The sequence below is a fragment of the Diospyros lotus genome, chromosome 15 (assembly GCF_014633365.1).
Source record: "Diospyros lotus cultivar Yz01 chromosome 15, ASM1463336v1, whole genome shotgun sequence".
Classification (NCBI taxonomy): domain Eukaryota; kingdom Viridiplantae; phylum Streptophyta; class Magnoliopsida; order Ericales; family Ebenaceae; genus Diospyros; species Diospyros lotus.
Genome location: NC_068352.1, coordinates 4,668,468 through 4,683,149, shown reverse-complemented (window position 1 = coordinate 4,683,149; position 14,682 = coordinate 4,668,468). Strand labels below are relative to the sequence as shown.

Genomic DNA, 14,682 nt, shown 5'->3' with positions numbered 1-14,682 from the left:
GTAAATCTCTTGTGTTTATATTGTGTTCATTATTTTATGCTTGTTTATGGTTCTCTGTCCATTCTTTTGTATATGTTTTTGGTCGCTGCTATTTGAGTATTAGGGGGGTTGATTAGGGTTGAGCTTTCGACTCCTCCCAACAATCCCCAAGACTGGTGAAACCATAAAAGTAATACTTGAAAAGGAAAACCAAGAAGAGCCTGATGAAAATACTGAAGCACCAAGATCATTAAGAAAAACACCAAATTTTTAAAGTTGAGGTATGCCGTTCAGCCTTTTTCTTGCAGTTCTCGGGTAGTTTCTTCACCTGGTGCAGTATTTTATGATATTTTCTAAGAGCTTTTCTCCACACATTAGGTTTACATGATATCTTGTTATTGAAGTCATTGGTAGTGATTTCCATTAAATGTTTTCCGTTTACAACATTGTGAGATTTCCATTAAAAATTTTGGCATTGAGTTTTTGGTTAATAAATTAGGTAGAATTTTTTTTATTTGCTTCAGAATTTTGTTTTACCCCACCTAGGAGGATTAAGGGTTGATATGTTGTCAAAATTTTGTTTCAATTAAACTACACTTGTGATCTGTAAATTTAACAGGCTGCCATTTTCAAGCAGTTCATAGTTGTTTGTTCGGTTTTGATTAGTTGTTTTGTCAATTATTGATTCAACACAAGTTGAATAGCATGAATTTATATTATTGTCACCTAAATTTTATTTATGCCATAATGAGCTTCTTGCTTGGGCTGTTTATGTGCCTGTGGAGAGAGAGTGTGATTCCTGGGTTATGTATCTCTATGATAAGTTTTCTGTGCATTCAAGGATGATAATGGCTGATTTGCAACACAGAAAACAGAACAACTCTTCCATTTTATTTGAGTTCCTGAAAAGAACCCTAGAAAACAGGTGGGCATGTAAGAATAAATTGAGAATTAGCTTTCTAGTTTCAAGGAATGAAAGGTTGAAAAATAGGGGAAAAAAAAGAAGAAGAAGAAATTGGAAGATGATGGGAGAACGCTAGAAGGAAGCAGGTTTTGCTATATGGTCTGTCGAAAGTTGCGCAAAATAGTTCTTATTAGTATAGCTACTGTGCAAGATATTAAGAAACCTGGTTTTTTGTGCATATTCTTCCTATAATATGTTGATATAGATCAATGTTTAATTGCTCCATATGAAAGGCATAAAAAGATGACTTCCTATAATAGCACATTTTTTATTTTCTTAATTTTTTAAATCAAAGGAAGCATGAAAATTTGTTGCTTTGGCAAGAGGATTGTCCCCCCCCCCCCCCCCCCCCCCCCCTTTCTTTTTTTCTCCTTTTTTAGGTAAATTATAGCTGGTACCCTTGAGGCTTGACTAAACTACAGCGAGTACCCCTCACATTTGGAAAATTACACTGACCACCCAATAGTCAAAAATTGTTAAGAGATCTGTGTAATTTTATAAAACATTAGGGCCGCCCTGAGTAAATTTAACCTAAGGGAGTAATCTGATAAAACTTTTTAATGGTTGGGGAATTTAGTGTAATGTTTGAAAAGTGAGGGATCTCTCTCTCTCTCTACACACACGCACACGCACACGCACATGCACATGCACATGCACACTCACGCACACACGTATAATTGTATCCCACCTAGTGAGATTTAAGCCATGGTGGTGTTTTTCTTTATAATTGCTCAGTAATTTGGCAGAGCGCAAAGACAACAGATACACAACTGTAATTGGTCATTCAGTTACTTTACTGGTTGTCATGTTGTTTCTACTGCAGATATTAGCGGGAAATGCTAGAAAGGTTAGTGCAGTTCGGTTTGAGCGTGTATACGGTGCCGATGTGGCATTGGAGTCAAAAGACATAGCGAACTTGGTTCCCAAAATCATGAAAAGGCAATGGAATAGCGATCAAGACTTTGACAAGACAGAGTACCATGAAGTTCCATACCAGAACAGAGATGACGGCGACTCTTCTGTTGGCTTTGCAATCAGTGAACATGATCATGAACATCCCAGTGAACAGTAGTTACATTGTTCACATGTCATTCCTTTCATACAGCACCAAAAAAGAAGGTAGAGTGAGACGGTAAAACATCATTAAGGCGGGAATAACAATAAGACAACATGTATAAATGCTTTTTTCAATGAAGAGAGAGTATAGATTTCTGAGTTGTCATTGTTACTTGATCCGTACATGACTGTCTGTATGCAGTAAATTTGCTAAAGGTGGAAGTCTTGATGATTGACACTATGGAGATCAGAACACTTTATCTGAAAGATTTGTTGGACCGTGGGAGGACCTTGACGTGGCAGCCTTGTCGTGGAGCGTGGCAAATAATCTGGATGGGTCATAGCACGCAGTTGAATTGGCATTTTGGGATTCAGTAAGTTCTCGCTTCTCTCCCATCTCCATTGCCTAGCGCAACTGTGTGACCGTTCCTAGGAGACTAGCAATGGTGGAGTGGCAGAGAAGGACACTTTGGTTTTCTGCACTTGTTAGAGGAATCCAACTGACAATGTTGGCTTAAGACTTGGTGTGTTGGCTGCTGCTAGGGGTTCTTAAAAAAGATTGTAACCCTATTTTATATAGGAAGAGACGGATGTCATTTAGGGCTATGCAAATAGTATTTGAAATAGGGGAATCAGCAACTATTGTGCAAACATCCAAGAAGAAAGTTACTACGTACATCAAAATCTGTTCACGCCAGCTACCATGGAAGAATTAGAATGATCAATGGTTGTTAGGTTGAGATAAACAAATTGCGTCATCCTTGCGTAAGACAGATAAAAAGATTTGTCTTCTTGTCGGGTAATCATTTTCTCTAACCAGCTAATATATTTTGCCGCGTAAGACATTTTTGTCCTCTTGTTGGGCCTTTGATTAGGACTTGGTCCTATTTTAAGGCAGACTTGCGAAGAAAGGGAGGAAAATTACAAAAAAATAAAGAAACAGAGAGAAGCAGGAGAATGGGGATGAATGAGGTGTCGGCCACAGCTCATATACTGACAAATTAATTAATCATTGTCTTGTCAGATATACCCTATTATTTAATATTTAAAATAATATAAATATATATATATATATAAATTAAAAGAGGATCTAGGTCATAGAAATATTAATTTTTATAGATATTTGAATTTTTTTTTTTACTTGAACTGTCGATAGACATTGTTGGGATTGAATCAATAATAGAAAATTTATACATTCTGACTTAAGTATTCCTTTTTGCTCTTCAATAACTACATAAAAGTTATCAATAAGGGCAAATAAGCACAGCTTTTTATTTAAATAAAAAATTGAATTCTAGATGAAAGAATAGATGTAATCCTAAGATCTTTTTTTAATAGAACTTCTCATTAAACAGCTCAATAATTTATAGTCTCTACATCTTTTAATATCACACAAAATTAAATATTGAAAAATACTACTTGGCCCAAATTAGTTGAAGCACGGGATGGCTAAAAGTATTAAAAGACGAAAACACCCTTATCTTGAATTTCATCTTAGATGAAGTCTGTCGAACCTTGGCCAAGCGGGCTTCATTCTGTTCGGTCATTCCGTGCGTCAACCATTTGGGCACTGTAGCACGGCTCTTAAATATTAAGATGAATTTAAATATAAAAACTTAATTAAATCACATTATTGAGTTTTACGAGTCTTGTCAACTTATTTTTTCACAACTCAAAAGAAATATCTAATCTAGACAAATATTAATTAAAGTGAATATATCGTCTAATATTTTCTATCAATTAAATAAGATTTCGAATAATAATAACGTTAAAAGAAAACAAAAATAGAGTTAGAAGTAACCTGATTGTAAAGTGAGTCTTTTTTTCACCTTCTTTCAAGTGAATTATTTTTTTTTTTTTTGTTGCCCTCCTTCTTAAGTAACTAAAAAATTGCTCAGTAGCAATTGGTGTAGATTCAATAGATTGATTTTGCCTATTAAGAATTGAATTTTTATTAGTTTAATGATCTCTCTTTCTAAAAAATGATAACAATTACACATATTATACATAGAATTATTATTAGTTTAAGATCAATTAAAGAAAGTAGGAAACATAAAAAATTGGTCAAATAAAGGACAAAAATTCAGAGTGATGGCTGACGAGCCAATTAAGAGAATCATAGAAGAGAAAACATGCTAGTTGTACTTATTTGGGCTCGGATGAAGTAGATTTGGAAGTTCTAAGGGGCCAAAACCTTAGGAGATAAAGATCAAAGGCGACGAGAAAGAAATAAGAGAGAATTAATGGGGGGTTCTACCAGGCAGGGTGTTAGCTGAAGTAAGCGAGAACGAGAAAGAAGCAACAAGCCAAAGCGAGGGCAAGCAAGTGAGCGAGCAAAAGCAAGAGAGAGGTAGCGAGGGTAGGAGAGAGGCAACGAGTGCGAGCGATGGAGCAAGAGAGAGAGAGAAAGGTTTGCTTTGTAGAAAGGTTTGCAAAGGGGGTGGGTTGCAAAAAAAGATATTATTTTATTAGGTTGATGAGCCCATTTTTTAAAAAAAATTGGTGGGCTTAGCCTACCCTGCCCATTGGTTAGATTCACCCATATGGGTTAGGTTGGGCTATTATTAAAAAATAATTTTTTATCATAAAAATTTAAATGTGATAGTAAATTGTCTTGGGCTTTAGTCCAGGACAATTCATATGCAGATTCGCCTAGGACAATTCATATGTAGATTCGCCCCGCTTGACTTCTTCTTCTAAATTTATTTTATTTTAAAAGCTATATAAACTAAGTCAATCTAATGTTAATCAAACATTAAATTTGTTAACCAAGATATAGGTGGAAAAAAGTATAATATGAAAAGTATTTCAGACAAAAGTATTTTCTAATGTATTTATTAAATTTGTCTACCGATCCTTATAATAGAAATTACGTGATTTCTTATCTAAAATTTTTCAAATAAATTTATTTCTCTTCATTCTAGATAAACTTATTTTAGACCTTTCAGATAAAAAAAAATAACCCATACATTTTTAGTGTATTTAAAAAAATTAATTTAATAAAAATTTTAGAATATTATCCAATATGATTATTTTATATATTTGTTTGAAAAATATTACAATCTTATCTTGATATAAATTTATATTACTTATTTTAACAAGATTAATACCATTTATCTAGATTAAAAATTTATTTTTAATTTAAATAAATAATATTATTCTTTTAATGAATACTACCTTAGTCAAATGAGCTGGGGGAGATAATTTAGCGATTTATTTAATATTTACTATTTTATATAAATACAAGTCAAACCAACGATAACATCAAGCTTTGATTAGAGAGAACTAGGAACGTAAAGCGCAGCTTCAGTGTAATTCTTGAGCTAAATCAAAAAGGTGTAATTCTTCAGCTAAATCGAAAAGGTGGTTGGACCAAGCAAGTGAGAGCACTTGGTCCAACCACCTTTCTCCAAATGGAAGTCTACTTTCCAGGAAGAAAATCATCGGTTTGTCACCCTAATTTTCAATGTGAAATTGCGCCGAAGCAGCTGCTTTGATTAGACAGCACTTTCATATGGTTGACGAAGAAAATCGATTCTTTACGCACTATTCTATGCATGTGAGTGAGGTAAATCATGGTATATGACGACTCCTTAAATAGAAGACATAATATATGGTGTCCATAAAAAATCATTCTTACAGGAGATGAAACTTCACACTGCAATTATCATGATTTGAACTTGTATTCTTGTATGTAATCTATTACTCGAGTACTAATCGTGCTACGCCTGTGGAAGCGACCAAGTTTAAAGAGCTGCTCGTAGGGGCTGGTTGATGCATTAGTGTACTTTTCATAGCTAAAATATTGGTGAAGAATTGAATTGATTCTTACCCAAATTTTGTGCATACAAATGCACCTAATTAGCAGGGGATGATGGGACCGATCACTCGAATTTATCTTGATCCGAGTTCTTTAGAGAAGATAAAAGATTGGATTCCTCGATTAATTTAGCCTCTAACATGTAAGTTAATATATATAGGTATATAAAAAGCAAGACGAGTTAGTTTGTGCTCTACGATTTCTGCTCCTTATGTAGCTATAGGTTGGATGAGACAAGGTTCTCAATGTTATTTTCGAGATTTTTAAATTGACAAATATGAGCTAGCTAGTGAAGGATTTCTCGAACTGGATAAAGAAGTTGTAAATTGGGCAGATGTGGAGCTAGAATATTTTAATAAATAAGTTTATTATTATATTTTAGTAACAACAGTACTAAAAAATGTAAGAATCAAAACATAAAATAATTTATATTTAATTGATGATCATAAAAAACATAAGATATTTTAATCATTTACATCAAACTCAAACTTCTTTTTGTTTTTTTTTTTTTTTGGATACGTACACCTGGGAATCACATATTATAAGTTCAGCTTAATTTTGATATATTATGGTTCCACCATTAATCACTAGGATTGGGTTGTCGCTGTAATGTCCCGTCTTCCCATAACGCACGTTATCTTGAGATTTTAAGAATATTTTTTTTTTCAATATCATACACACAACATAAGTCTCTCGATATACATACCCTCATCATAATTATTTTCCGACAATCTCGATTATACCTTCTCAGCATATTAAAATTTAAGAAAATAATAGACTAAAACAGGTATTATCAATCATATCAGCGGAAGCAAGATCGAAACCTCAATGATATATAACCGACCAATTCCTCTTACAATTGAATATCCAGATCGATATTTCATATGAAAATATCAAAATATTATATAACCTCTGAACATCGTAATCATAGACAAAAACCTACGAAAACTAAACATAGTAGCTACATCTCGATGACATTCTTTCCCTTGGCGCCACTATTTTCACCTGAAACATTTGAATATTCTAGGGGCATAGTCCAAATTAGATGCTGAATCATCTAAGTGAGAGGTCAAAAATATTTTTATGAATATATGCAAACTTATATATAAAACTGATAAATCCTGACATGCCCCAACCTAAGAGAATTCCACATAGCACTTAGCCCTAACCGGGGAAAATACAATCTCTCTAAAGGCGACATGACCACATCGACCCATTGACAAACACAATTCTGCTTAAGAGGGACAACCTTGACATATGAACTCGGGAATCACCCCATTATCATTGTTAGGCATTACACTCCTACTCAAAAGCATTCCAAAATCTAACGCAACCCTAGCCCCAAGAGTATCACTTCAGCACTATCCCCGAAATCAACAATACCTCGGTATTAATGCTATTGCTCAAAGGAAGTTGGGGTGGTGTCCACTCTCAGCCCCGCCACTTGAGTACCGTAGGGTGAAGTCCGTCTCAGTCCCGTCCCAAGTAGGTCACATAGCATTAATTCCTAGTGTGCATCCCGAGTGCTGTCACTCGAGGCTACGTCACAAGTTAACAACCCACGCCCCACATGGACAATACATAACATGCATATAAAATCAACATTTCAATGTATGCAATTTATCGTACGAAATTCAATGCATGTGTAAATAATCGTTTGGACAAACCATCACAATAAATCAAGCCATAGGGGTGAACACTCACAATAAACCACTCACATGCCACAAAGTGTGATATGCCTCGATTTGCGTGCCCACCTTAACTTCGCACGAGTCACTCCACCTTAGCTTCAAGGCACCCTGAGCATCATATTTGTTCATAAAAGCATATCAATATCTATTTTTTCCAATTTTCTTCTTATTTCCTCTATATTTCTCTTCCAAAAATTCAAATAAATACCTACTCAAGGTTTTTCCTTGATTTTTCTTCACAATAATTCATAAATCAATATTCCCTATCTTCTATAATTTTCTGAAAATTTTCCTATACTTCCTTCTATTTTCCATAAGCCTCATTTTCTTTGAAAATTACAAAATGACCATTTCCTCCATCATTCTTCAAAAATTTCTTCCACCATAATTTCTAATTTATTTTTCTTAAAATAATAAAAAAATTCCAAAAATACCTGAACCTTCACGCACCCTCACGCACGGGTGAGTAGTGCTGCGCGTGGCAGCTACGCGTGCAGTGCACGCGCGTTGTCTTCTCCAGCGAGCAGTTCGCCGGCCGGCATCAGAATCTGACCCCGATCACACCTCCTGGAAGCCCTCTTCTAGTTGATCACGATGGCACCAACCCCCGGCCAAAACCACACTAGAAAACCCCCCGATCAAGTAGTTTCAAGCATGGCGCGGCGGTCCGCCTCGCTTTTCCGATCAGCCCTCGAAACACTCTTAAAACACCTGAAAACTCACAAAACTTACCAGAAACGCTCCTCTCGCCTCAAGGATCGAAAGCCCCTTATTGGCTTCCTTCGATTCACCCTCAAACTCGAGCAATTTGCTGCTCCAAATTCGGCCAAAAACCCTCGCCATTTATAAGCCAAAACCGACCCCCACGTGGTCAATCTCGGGCCATATCTTCTCCCACACGCCTCCTAGACCACCATTGGCCTTGCCCTGACGAAGCTAGACAGCCAAATCTCTGGATTTTTTGGCCAAATCCGCGGCCAGATCTGCCATGCATGTGTAGATTTTTCGAAAATTGCATTTTGGCCCCCTTGAAAGTTTCTTTTGCATTTTGGACCTTATCCTCAAGCCCATGATTTTCCCAGCACCATCACTAAGACCCACAAGATTAGTACTTCTCATTTCTTCCTTGAAATTTCTGAAAAATTACCATTTTGACCTCCCTCGGGCAAATTTAGAAAATTGCACTTAGTCTCGACTGATCGTTTTGACCCTAAATCCACTTGATTCAACCCGAAATCACTTAAGGGTTGTTCTATACATAAAATATTAGTCCTTGACATGCTCTGTTGACTTTTCGATGTCTTGTAAGTCGATTCAGTTTTCTCAGCCTGGTCGACAGTTGTACTGAAAGTTATTCCCGATCCAATTTCTTTCATCACCAAAAATCATAACTTATATTGCTTGATGATACCATACCATTTTTCTTAATTGTTTAGGGTCCGAGATACTCCCTTCTGTCGATTCGGTGATCTATTTTACTATTAAACCTATTTTTTAGTATTTTAAATTCATCTAAATTACACGGTCACCTCACATAGATATGGGGTATATATTACAGTCGCCACCCCACCAAATGATGGCTCTAATTTATTAGCTTAAAGTATCTAACTATAAGTGTACACATATTAATTAATTAATTTTAACTCCAAACCATAAAATTAATTCTTTAAAGAAGATGGCTCATCTTCTTTCAGGAATTAGGTCCAAGTCTGTGTGGAAGAAGATGGTTCATCATCCCCCTCATTTCCTAGAAACTACAGTCTTGTGGACTAGATCTATTATCATATTATTTATTATAAAGAGACCTAATAAAATCTTGCAACAGACAGCTTAACTATATATATATATATATATATATATGAGATGTGTGTCATTAAGTCGTGGCAGCGGGTCTTTCATATGATTTTATAATCATATATTGTGAATGAGAAACCCCAAAATGTATAACCGACGTTCATGGGATGCACCAACTTCCAAAGGGACTTTTTGTTTTTTTGTTTTTTCTTCGGACTAAAAAGGAAAAGTTTTGATGAGCATTAGGAACGTATGACGTCCTTTGATTATTGATTTAAGGAGTATGTTTTCTATGTTTAATATTAGGAGAGTGTATAGACCCAGAGCACTAATTCAATAACATTATGATTCTTATATTGGTTGATCTAATAATATACTATTATTATTTATTATTACTGTTGACTAGTTGTAGTGGTCTGTTGTCATTGTTGTCTTCGCCATTGGAGTTGTCACTTGGGATGGACAACTTTTTTGACTCAAGCAAGGAAAAATAAAACTTGCTAGTTTTAATAAATTTATGAACGAGGGACTTTATGCACAAATTAACTCAACTCTTCGAGCATTTCATATATTTGATATAAACTTATTCATCCAAAATTACAGAGGTAAGTAGACATTCAAATGCATGGTTTGTGCATATCATATTTGAAAACCCTATATCTTCATCACTATCATCTCTAAAATAATATTACACAACATCATATAGACTTACATTATATATCCATAATGACAAAGGGAAGAAAGATGACATGCATGGTTCAGTACATATCATATTTGGAAACCCTATATCATCATCATCATCATCATCTATCTATGGCATGCACTAGCTTTTAAATAGACTTTTCACATTATCATCTGGACTTCTTTACCTATAACTAATTGGACTTCTTTACCTATAATTACAAAGGTGCATCACGAAAGATCCCATGGATGGTCATATACATATTATATTTAGAAACCCACATCGTCATTGTACGTCATCATCTGCTGCAGATGATGAAGCCTTCTATTTGGCAACCCGTCCAAGGGGGAAAGAGAACCCTGCAATTCCCACACATAGGGCCCATTGTTTGAGATCCAGCCTTCCCATATGAGAGAAAACTGGCATAATCTCCATGAATGCTATTTGCAGGATAACAATGGCCGCAAGAAGGACCCAAAACATGTTATTCTCCATTCTTCCATATTGGATTCCTCTAGCATTGATCAACACCATGACCTGGCAACTCACGTAACAATTGAAGATCATGGCTTCCAAGACCTTTTGATTTGTGCCCAGAATCCATTTCCCCTTAAAGTAAAGGATCAATACAACAGCGATTTGGTAGCAAGCTTGAACAACTATGTTTCTCCACACCCTCTTGGTTAAATATTGAAATCCTTTTTCACCAAATTTTGGTGGGTCCATTGCAATCTCTGTAATTGCTGGTGGCTGTGCTAGAGCCAAGGCACCAAAAATGTCCATAATTAGGTTAACCCACAAGAGCTCCAAAAGCCCAATTGGCTCCCGCATGTTGGAAAGTAGGAGAATGTAGTTTATGGTGAAGGAAGAAATATTGAGAGTGAGCTGCAACTGCACAAACTTTTGGATGTTGTTGCAGACACACCTTCCAAACCCTAAAATGGGGAAGATATCAGTGACAGATTTCTGGCCCATTATGATGACATCCGAGGCCTCCTTGGCCAATTCTCCAACATTTTCATCCACTGAAAACCCTAAATCTGCTTCTTCAAGCACCGGAGAGTCCCTCGAAGAGGCTCCGGCAACAGCAACGATTTGGCCTTTCTTCTTTAGGCGCTGCAACAACAGCAGCTTATCGGACGGGGAGGAGCCGGCCATTACATGGATCCGATCTGCCATGTTTAATTGGTCTTTTTGGGAGAGGTTTCGAAATTCTGAAGCTCTTTCAATCACTATTCCGTATTCCATGTGAATTCGAGACTTGTTGGCCATGAAAGTTTCAGTGTTCAGATCATCATCTACAACCAGCTTGATATCTATGCCATATTCTTTACATGCTTTCATATTCAAGTTCACTAAATCGCTGGTTTTTCCCAAGAAAATGGTGGTGATCAAGCCCAGTGTTGCAGAGGCTGCAACTTTTTGGACTTTGGCTTGATACAGCTCCATTAGTTTACCTGCTGCATAAGCTAGAGAGAGAGAGATTCCCCAAGGCAACCCATCTCTCGAAGAAAAGATCAATAAGCAAATCATTGCAACCAAGCGATAAAACCTGAACCCTTGCTTCATCATTAGTTTTGTGAACTCCTCCATTATCTCCTCGACTGTGTCCTTCACCCCTATGGGATCGGGATTATGATCTTTATCGCATTCGATAGATCCACAGACAAAGCATTTCATCGCTTGCACTGCGAGATAAAGCAGTAAGGCAATCAACCAGACCATTTCCAAGCGAGAGTTCATCTTCCGAATGGAAATCTCCAGTTTGGATGGCTCGTTTTGGTGGCCAAAACTCTGTGATTTTGTCAGCTTGCTCTTTTCTGTGTTCTTCCCAACTGATGTCACCAGCATCCGGCAGTTCCCTTCCACCACCTTGAAACGATAAATAAAATAAATTGGTCATCACCTCAAAATCAGAAAATTATCTGCTTCAAAATAAATATGATCTTATGGCTGTGAATACTGAGTGTGTGGGGATGTCTCCATGCCCAATGACACTTTCTGAATTCTGATTTAACAATTCTGTTATTGCTACTCACCTTTGCACCCGCGAACAAAGTTGGCTGATTCCGGTACCCATCACACCGATCATCATCCAGCTTTAAAGAATCGCAGGCGTCGATCAGCAGCCCGTCGGCCGGGACACAATCGCCGGGCTCCAGACATATTACATCACCAACTACCACTTCAGGAACTGGTAGCAGATGAACTTTCCCACTTCTAAAAATCTTCACAATTTTTTTCGCTTTCCTGGGCAACCTCCTCGTCCTTCTAGCCTTCGCAAACCTTAAAATGGCCCCAAAGTTGACCGCTATGAATATGGGAAGAAGTACGATGGCCCCATCAAGAAACCCTTCTCGAAGCCCATTCCTTTTGATCCCAATCACAGTAGAGAGCGCTGCACAGCACAGCAAGAGGATGACTGGTGAATCTTTGAGAGCTTCGAGAATGAGTTGGTGGAATCCTTTGGCGTCGACAAGAGAAGACCGATATTCCAAAGTGTTGGATCCGAATACTAGGGTTCTTCGGATGAGGTCTGCAGAGGTTCCAGATATTCCAGAATCAATGTTGGTGTCTAAAGCAGCAACAATTTCAGTGATGTTGTTGTCTTGAACCAGCTCTTCCAGTCTTTTTGGGCTTATTGTGAAGGAATTGGAGGCATCTTCCATTGTTTCAGCAACTCGGGATTGGCTAAACTTGGGCCCAAGAACCGAACAAGAATGGATCGAAGATAATGGAGCGGCCATGAAATGAGAAACTGAGAGACAATTGTTGGTTAGGGCAGAGAGAGGTAATTGGAAGCACCTGGTCTGAAGAGAGGCTTGAATGGTGCCTTAAATAAGAAGTGGATAATGAATCCGGGGCCAAGTGTGAATGAAAGCGCTTCATCACAAAAAGAATAGATGAGAAAATGACAAAAGTACACCTAGTAGTGCCCTATTTTCCTCCCTCCTTCTTCCTTTCCTTTCTATTTTCATTTCCTTTGCCCCCTAAAGTACTCCCTATTAGTGCCTAGCTTCACCTTCTCTCTCTTATTTAATATTTGCTTTTGTCACCTTAACCTTTTCTCTCTTAATTAATATTTTCAAGTTTCCTCCATTTACACGTAAATCTAGGTAAAAAGCGACGACCTTTTTACAAATGGAATGCGAAAGGGATAATCCTGGCGAGAGGAAAGGCCGTTAGGTATTTTCATGGAAGGGGGAAAGATGATGTGACTTAATTTAACGTAAATCTATGGGACTATTAACGTAGGTGCTGGTGGGGAGAGACAGAGAGCTCCTGTCCTCCCCTCAACAAATGAAAGATTATTTAGTTTTGTTTCCAATCACTAGAGGTGGTCGATAATGATGTTCGTCTGTTCATTCTTGACGTTGAAAGGACAAATCACCCGTCTTGGAGGATAAGCATCAAATGCTGACACGTTGAAGGAATAGCCACATCTCCTTTTGACTTTAAGGATGTATTTGATAATATGAAAAATATATAAAAATATTTTAAAAATTAAATTTTATATTTATTATTTAATATATTATTTTTTTTCATAAAATTAAATTTTATGATATAATTATTAAAGTATCATTTATTCTTTTTTCATGAAAAAGTTCATCTAGTGAGGGTAGTTTTTATTTTTTATTCAAATTAAAAAATATATTTTTTTCAACTAAATACTATAAAACACATCCTTAAATTAAGTTCTTAACATAAATAAATTATTAGAAACACAATAAGAACCCATTCAGAAATACTTATATAGATTAAAACTATCATAAGTACTATAATCTATTTTTCTTTCCTAATAAATTAATAAAAAAGTCAATATATATTAAATTAAATTATTAATATAATTAAAATCTTATATATACAATGAAATATAGAATAATTTAGAATATCAATGTAATTAAAATCTTACATATACAATTGAAGTTCTACAATTTTAATTAGTCCAACAATCAAAATCTTGCATTTTTAATCATTGCAATCGAAATCTTATTTATACAATTGAAATCCTGTTTATACAATCAAATACAAAATATCATTTATCATACAAAGTCACTATATTTCTGAATTTAATGTGGTGTATCATAAACATTCGTTCCTCTACCATTATGAAACTGATTCTGCTGGATATGAAGCATCAAATGTCGTCATCCCTCTTAGCTGGATTGGAGGGCCACGTGTTGCAACCGCAGCTTGCCAATTGGCAGCTGTTGGATGGCAGCACGTGGCAACCATCCGCAGCCTCAGTTGGCGCCCGGTTGATTTCTCCCATGTCCGATCTTATTCCCTGCTATTTCTGTTGGAATATTCAACCGTGCTTGCATGATTGAATCTCAGTCATCCTTCAGTGCTTTATGAGAGTCAATCCCAGCCATTCCTTATAGCTTTTAATCTCGCATCGGGATGTGTTCAATTAAGACGAAAGATCGAGAAAAAGGTGAGAAGAAGAAGAAGAAGGATAGGTCGGGTTCTGTGTGGTTGGCTCTCGCCCTTGGGCTAGGGTTTGAATTGATTTTCTCTCTGTTTCTTTTCTTCTGTAAATGCTTTGTATAGAGCATGTTTATAGGGTTCGATTAGGTTGCCTTTTAATCTGTATTAAGTGATTTTAGGGCAAGTTTCGTTTCATCGAACCATTATATGTACAGAGCGATCGGGAGGTTTTATATGTGGGTGTAATCTCTGATTTTTCCTCATA

The 14,682-nt window shown here is 36.4% G+C and overlaps 1 protein-coding gene and 1 long non-coding RNA gene across 2 annotated transcripts in view; one reads left to right on the top strand and one right to left on the bottom strand.

Annotated features, from left to right (window-relative positions):
- Positions 1-230: 230 nt before the first annotated feature.
- LOC127791908 (uncharacterized) overlaps positions 231-14,682 on the top strand; it is a 91,927-nt gene continuing 77,475 nt past the window's right edge. The window contains exons 1-2 of the long non-coding RNA XR_008021025.1: positions 231-260; positions 1,767-2,062. This is a non-coding gene — a long non-coding RNA (uncharacterized LOC127791908). The remainder of the gene's footprint in view (positions 261-1,766; positions 2,063-14,682) is intronic.
- LOC127791906 (putative calcium-transporting ATPase 13, plasma membrane-type) lies at positions 9,901-12,772 on the bottom strand. The gene is made up of 2 exons (XM_052322080.1): positions 12,026-12,772; positions 9,901-11,858 (listed from the first exon to the last, which is right to left on the bottom strand). The coding sequence occupies exons 1-2, from the start codon at positions 12,731-12,733 to the stop codon at positions 10,311-10,313; spliced, it is 2,256 nt and encodes a 751-aa protein (XP_052178040.1). The 5' UTR covers positions 12,734-12,772; the 3' UTR covers positions 9,901-10,310.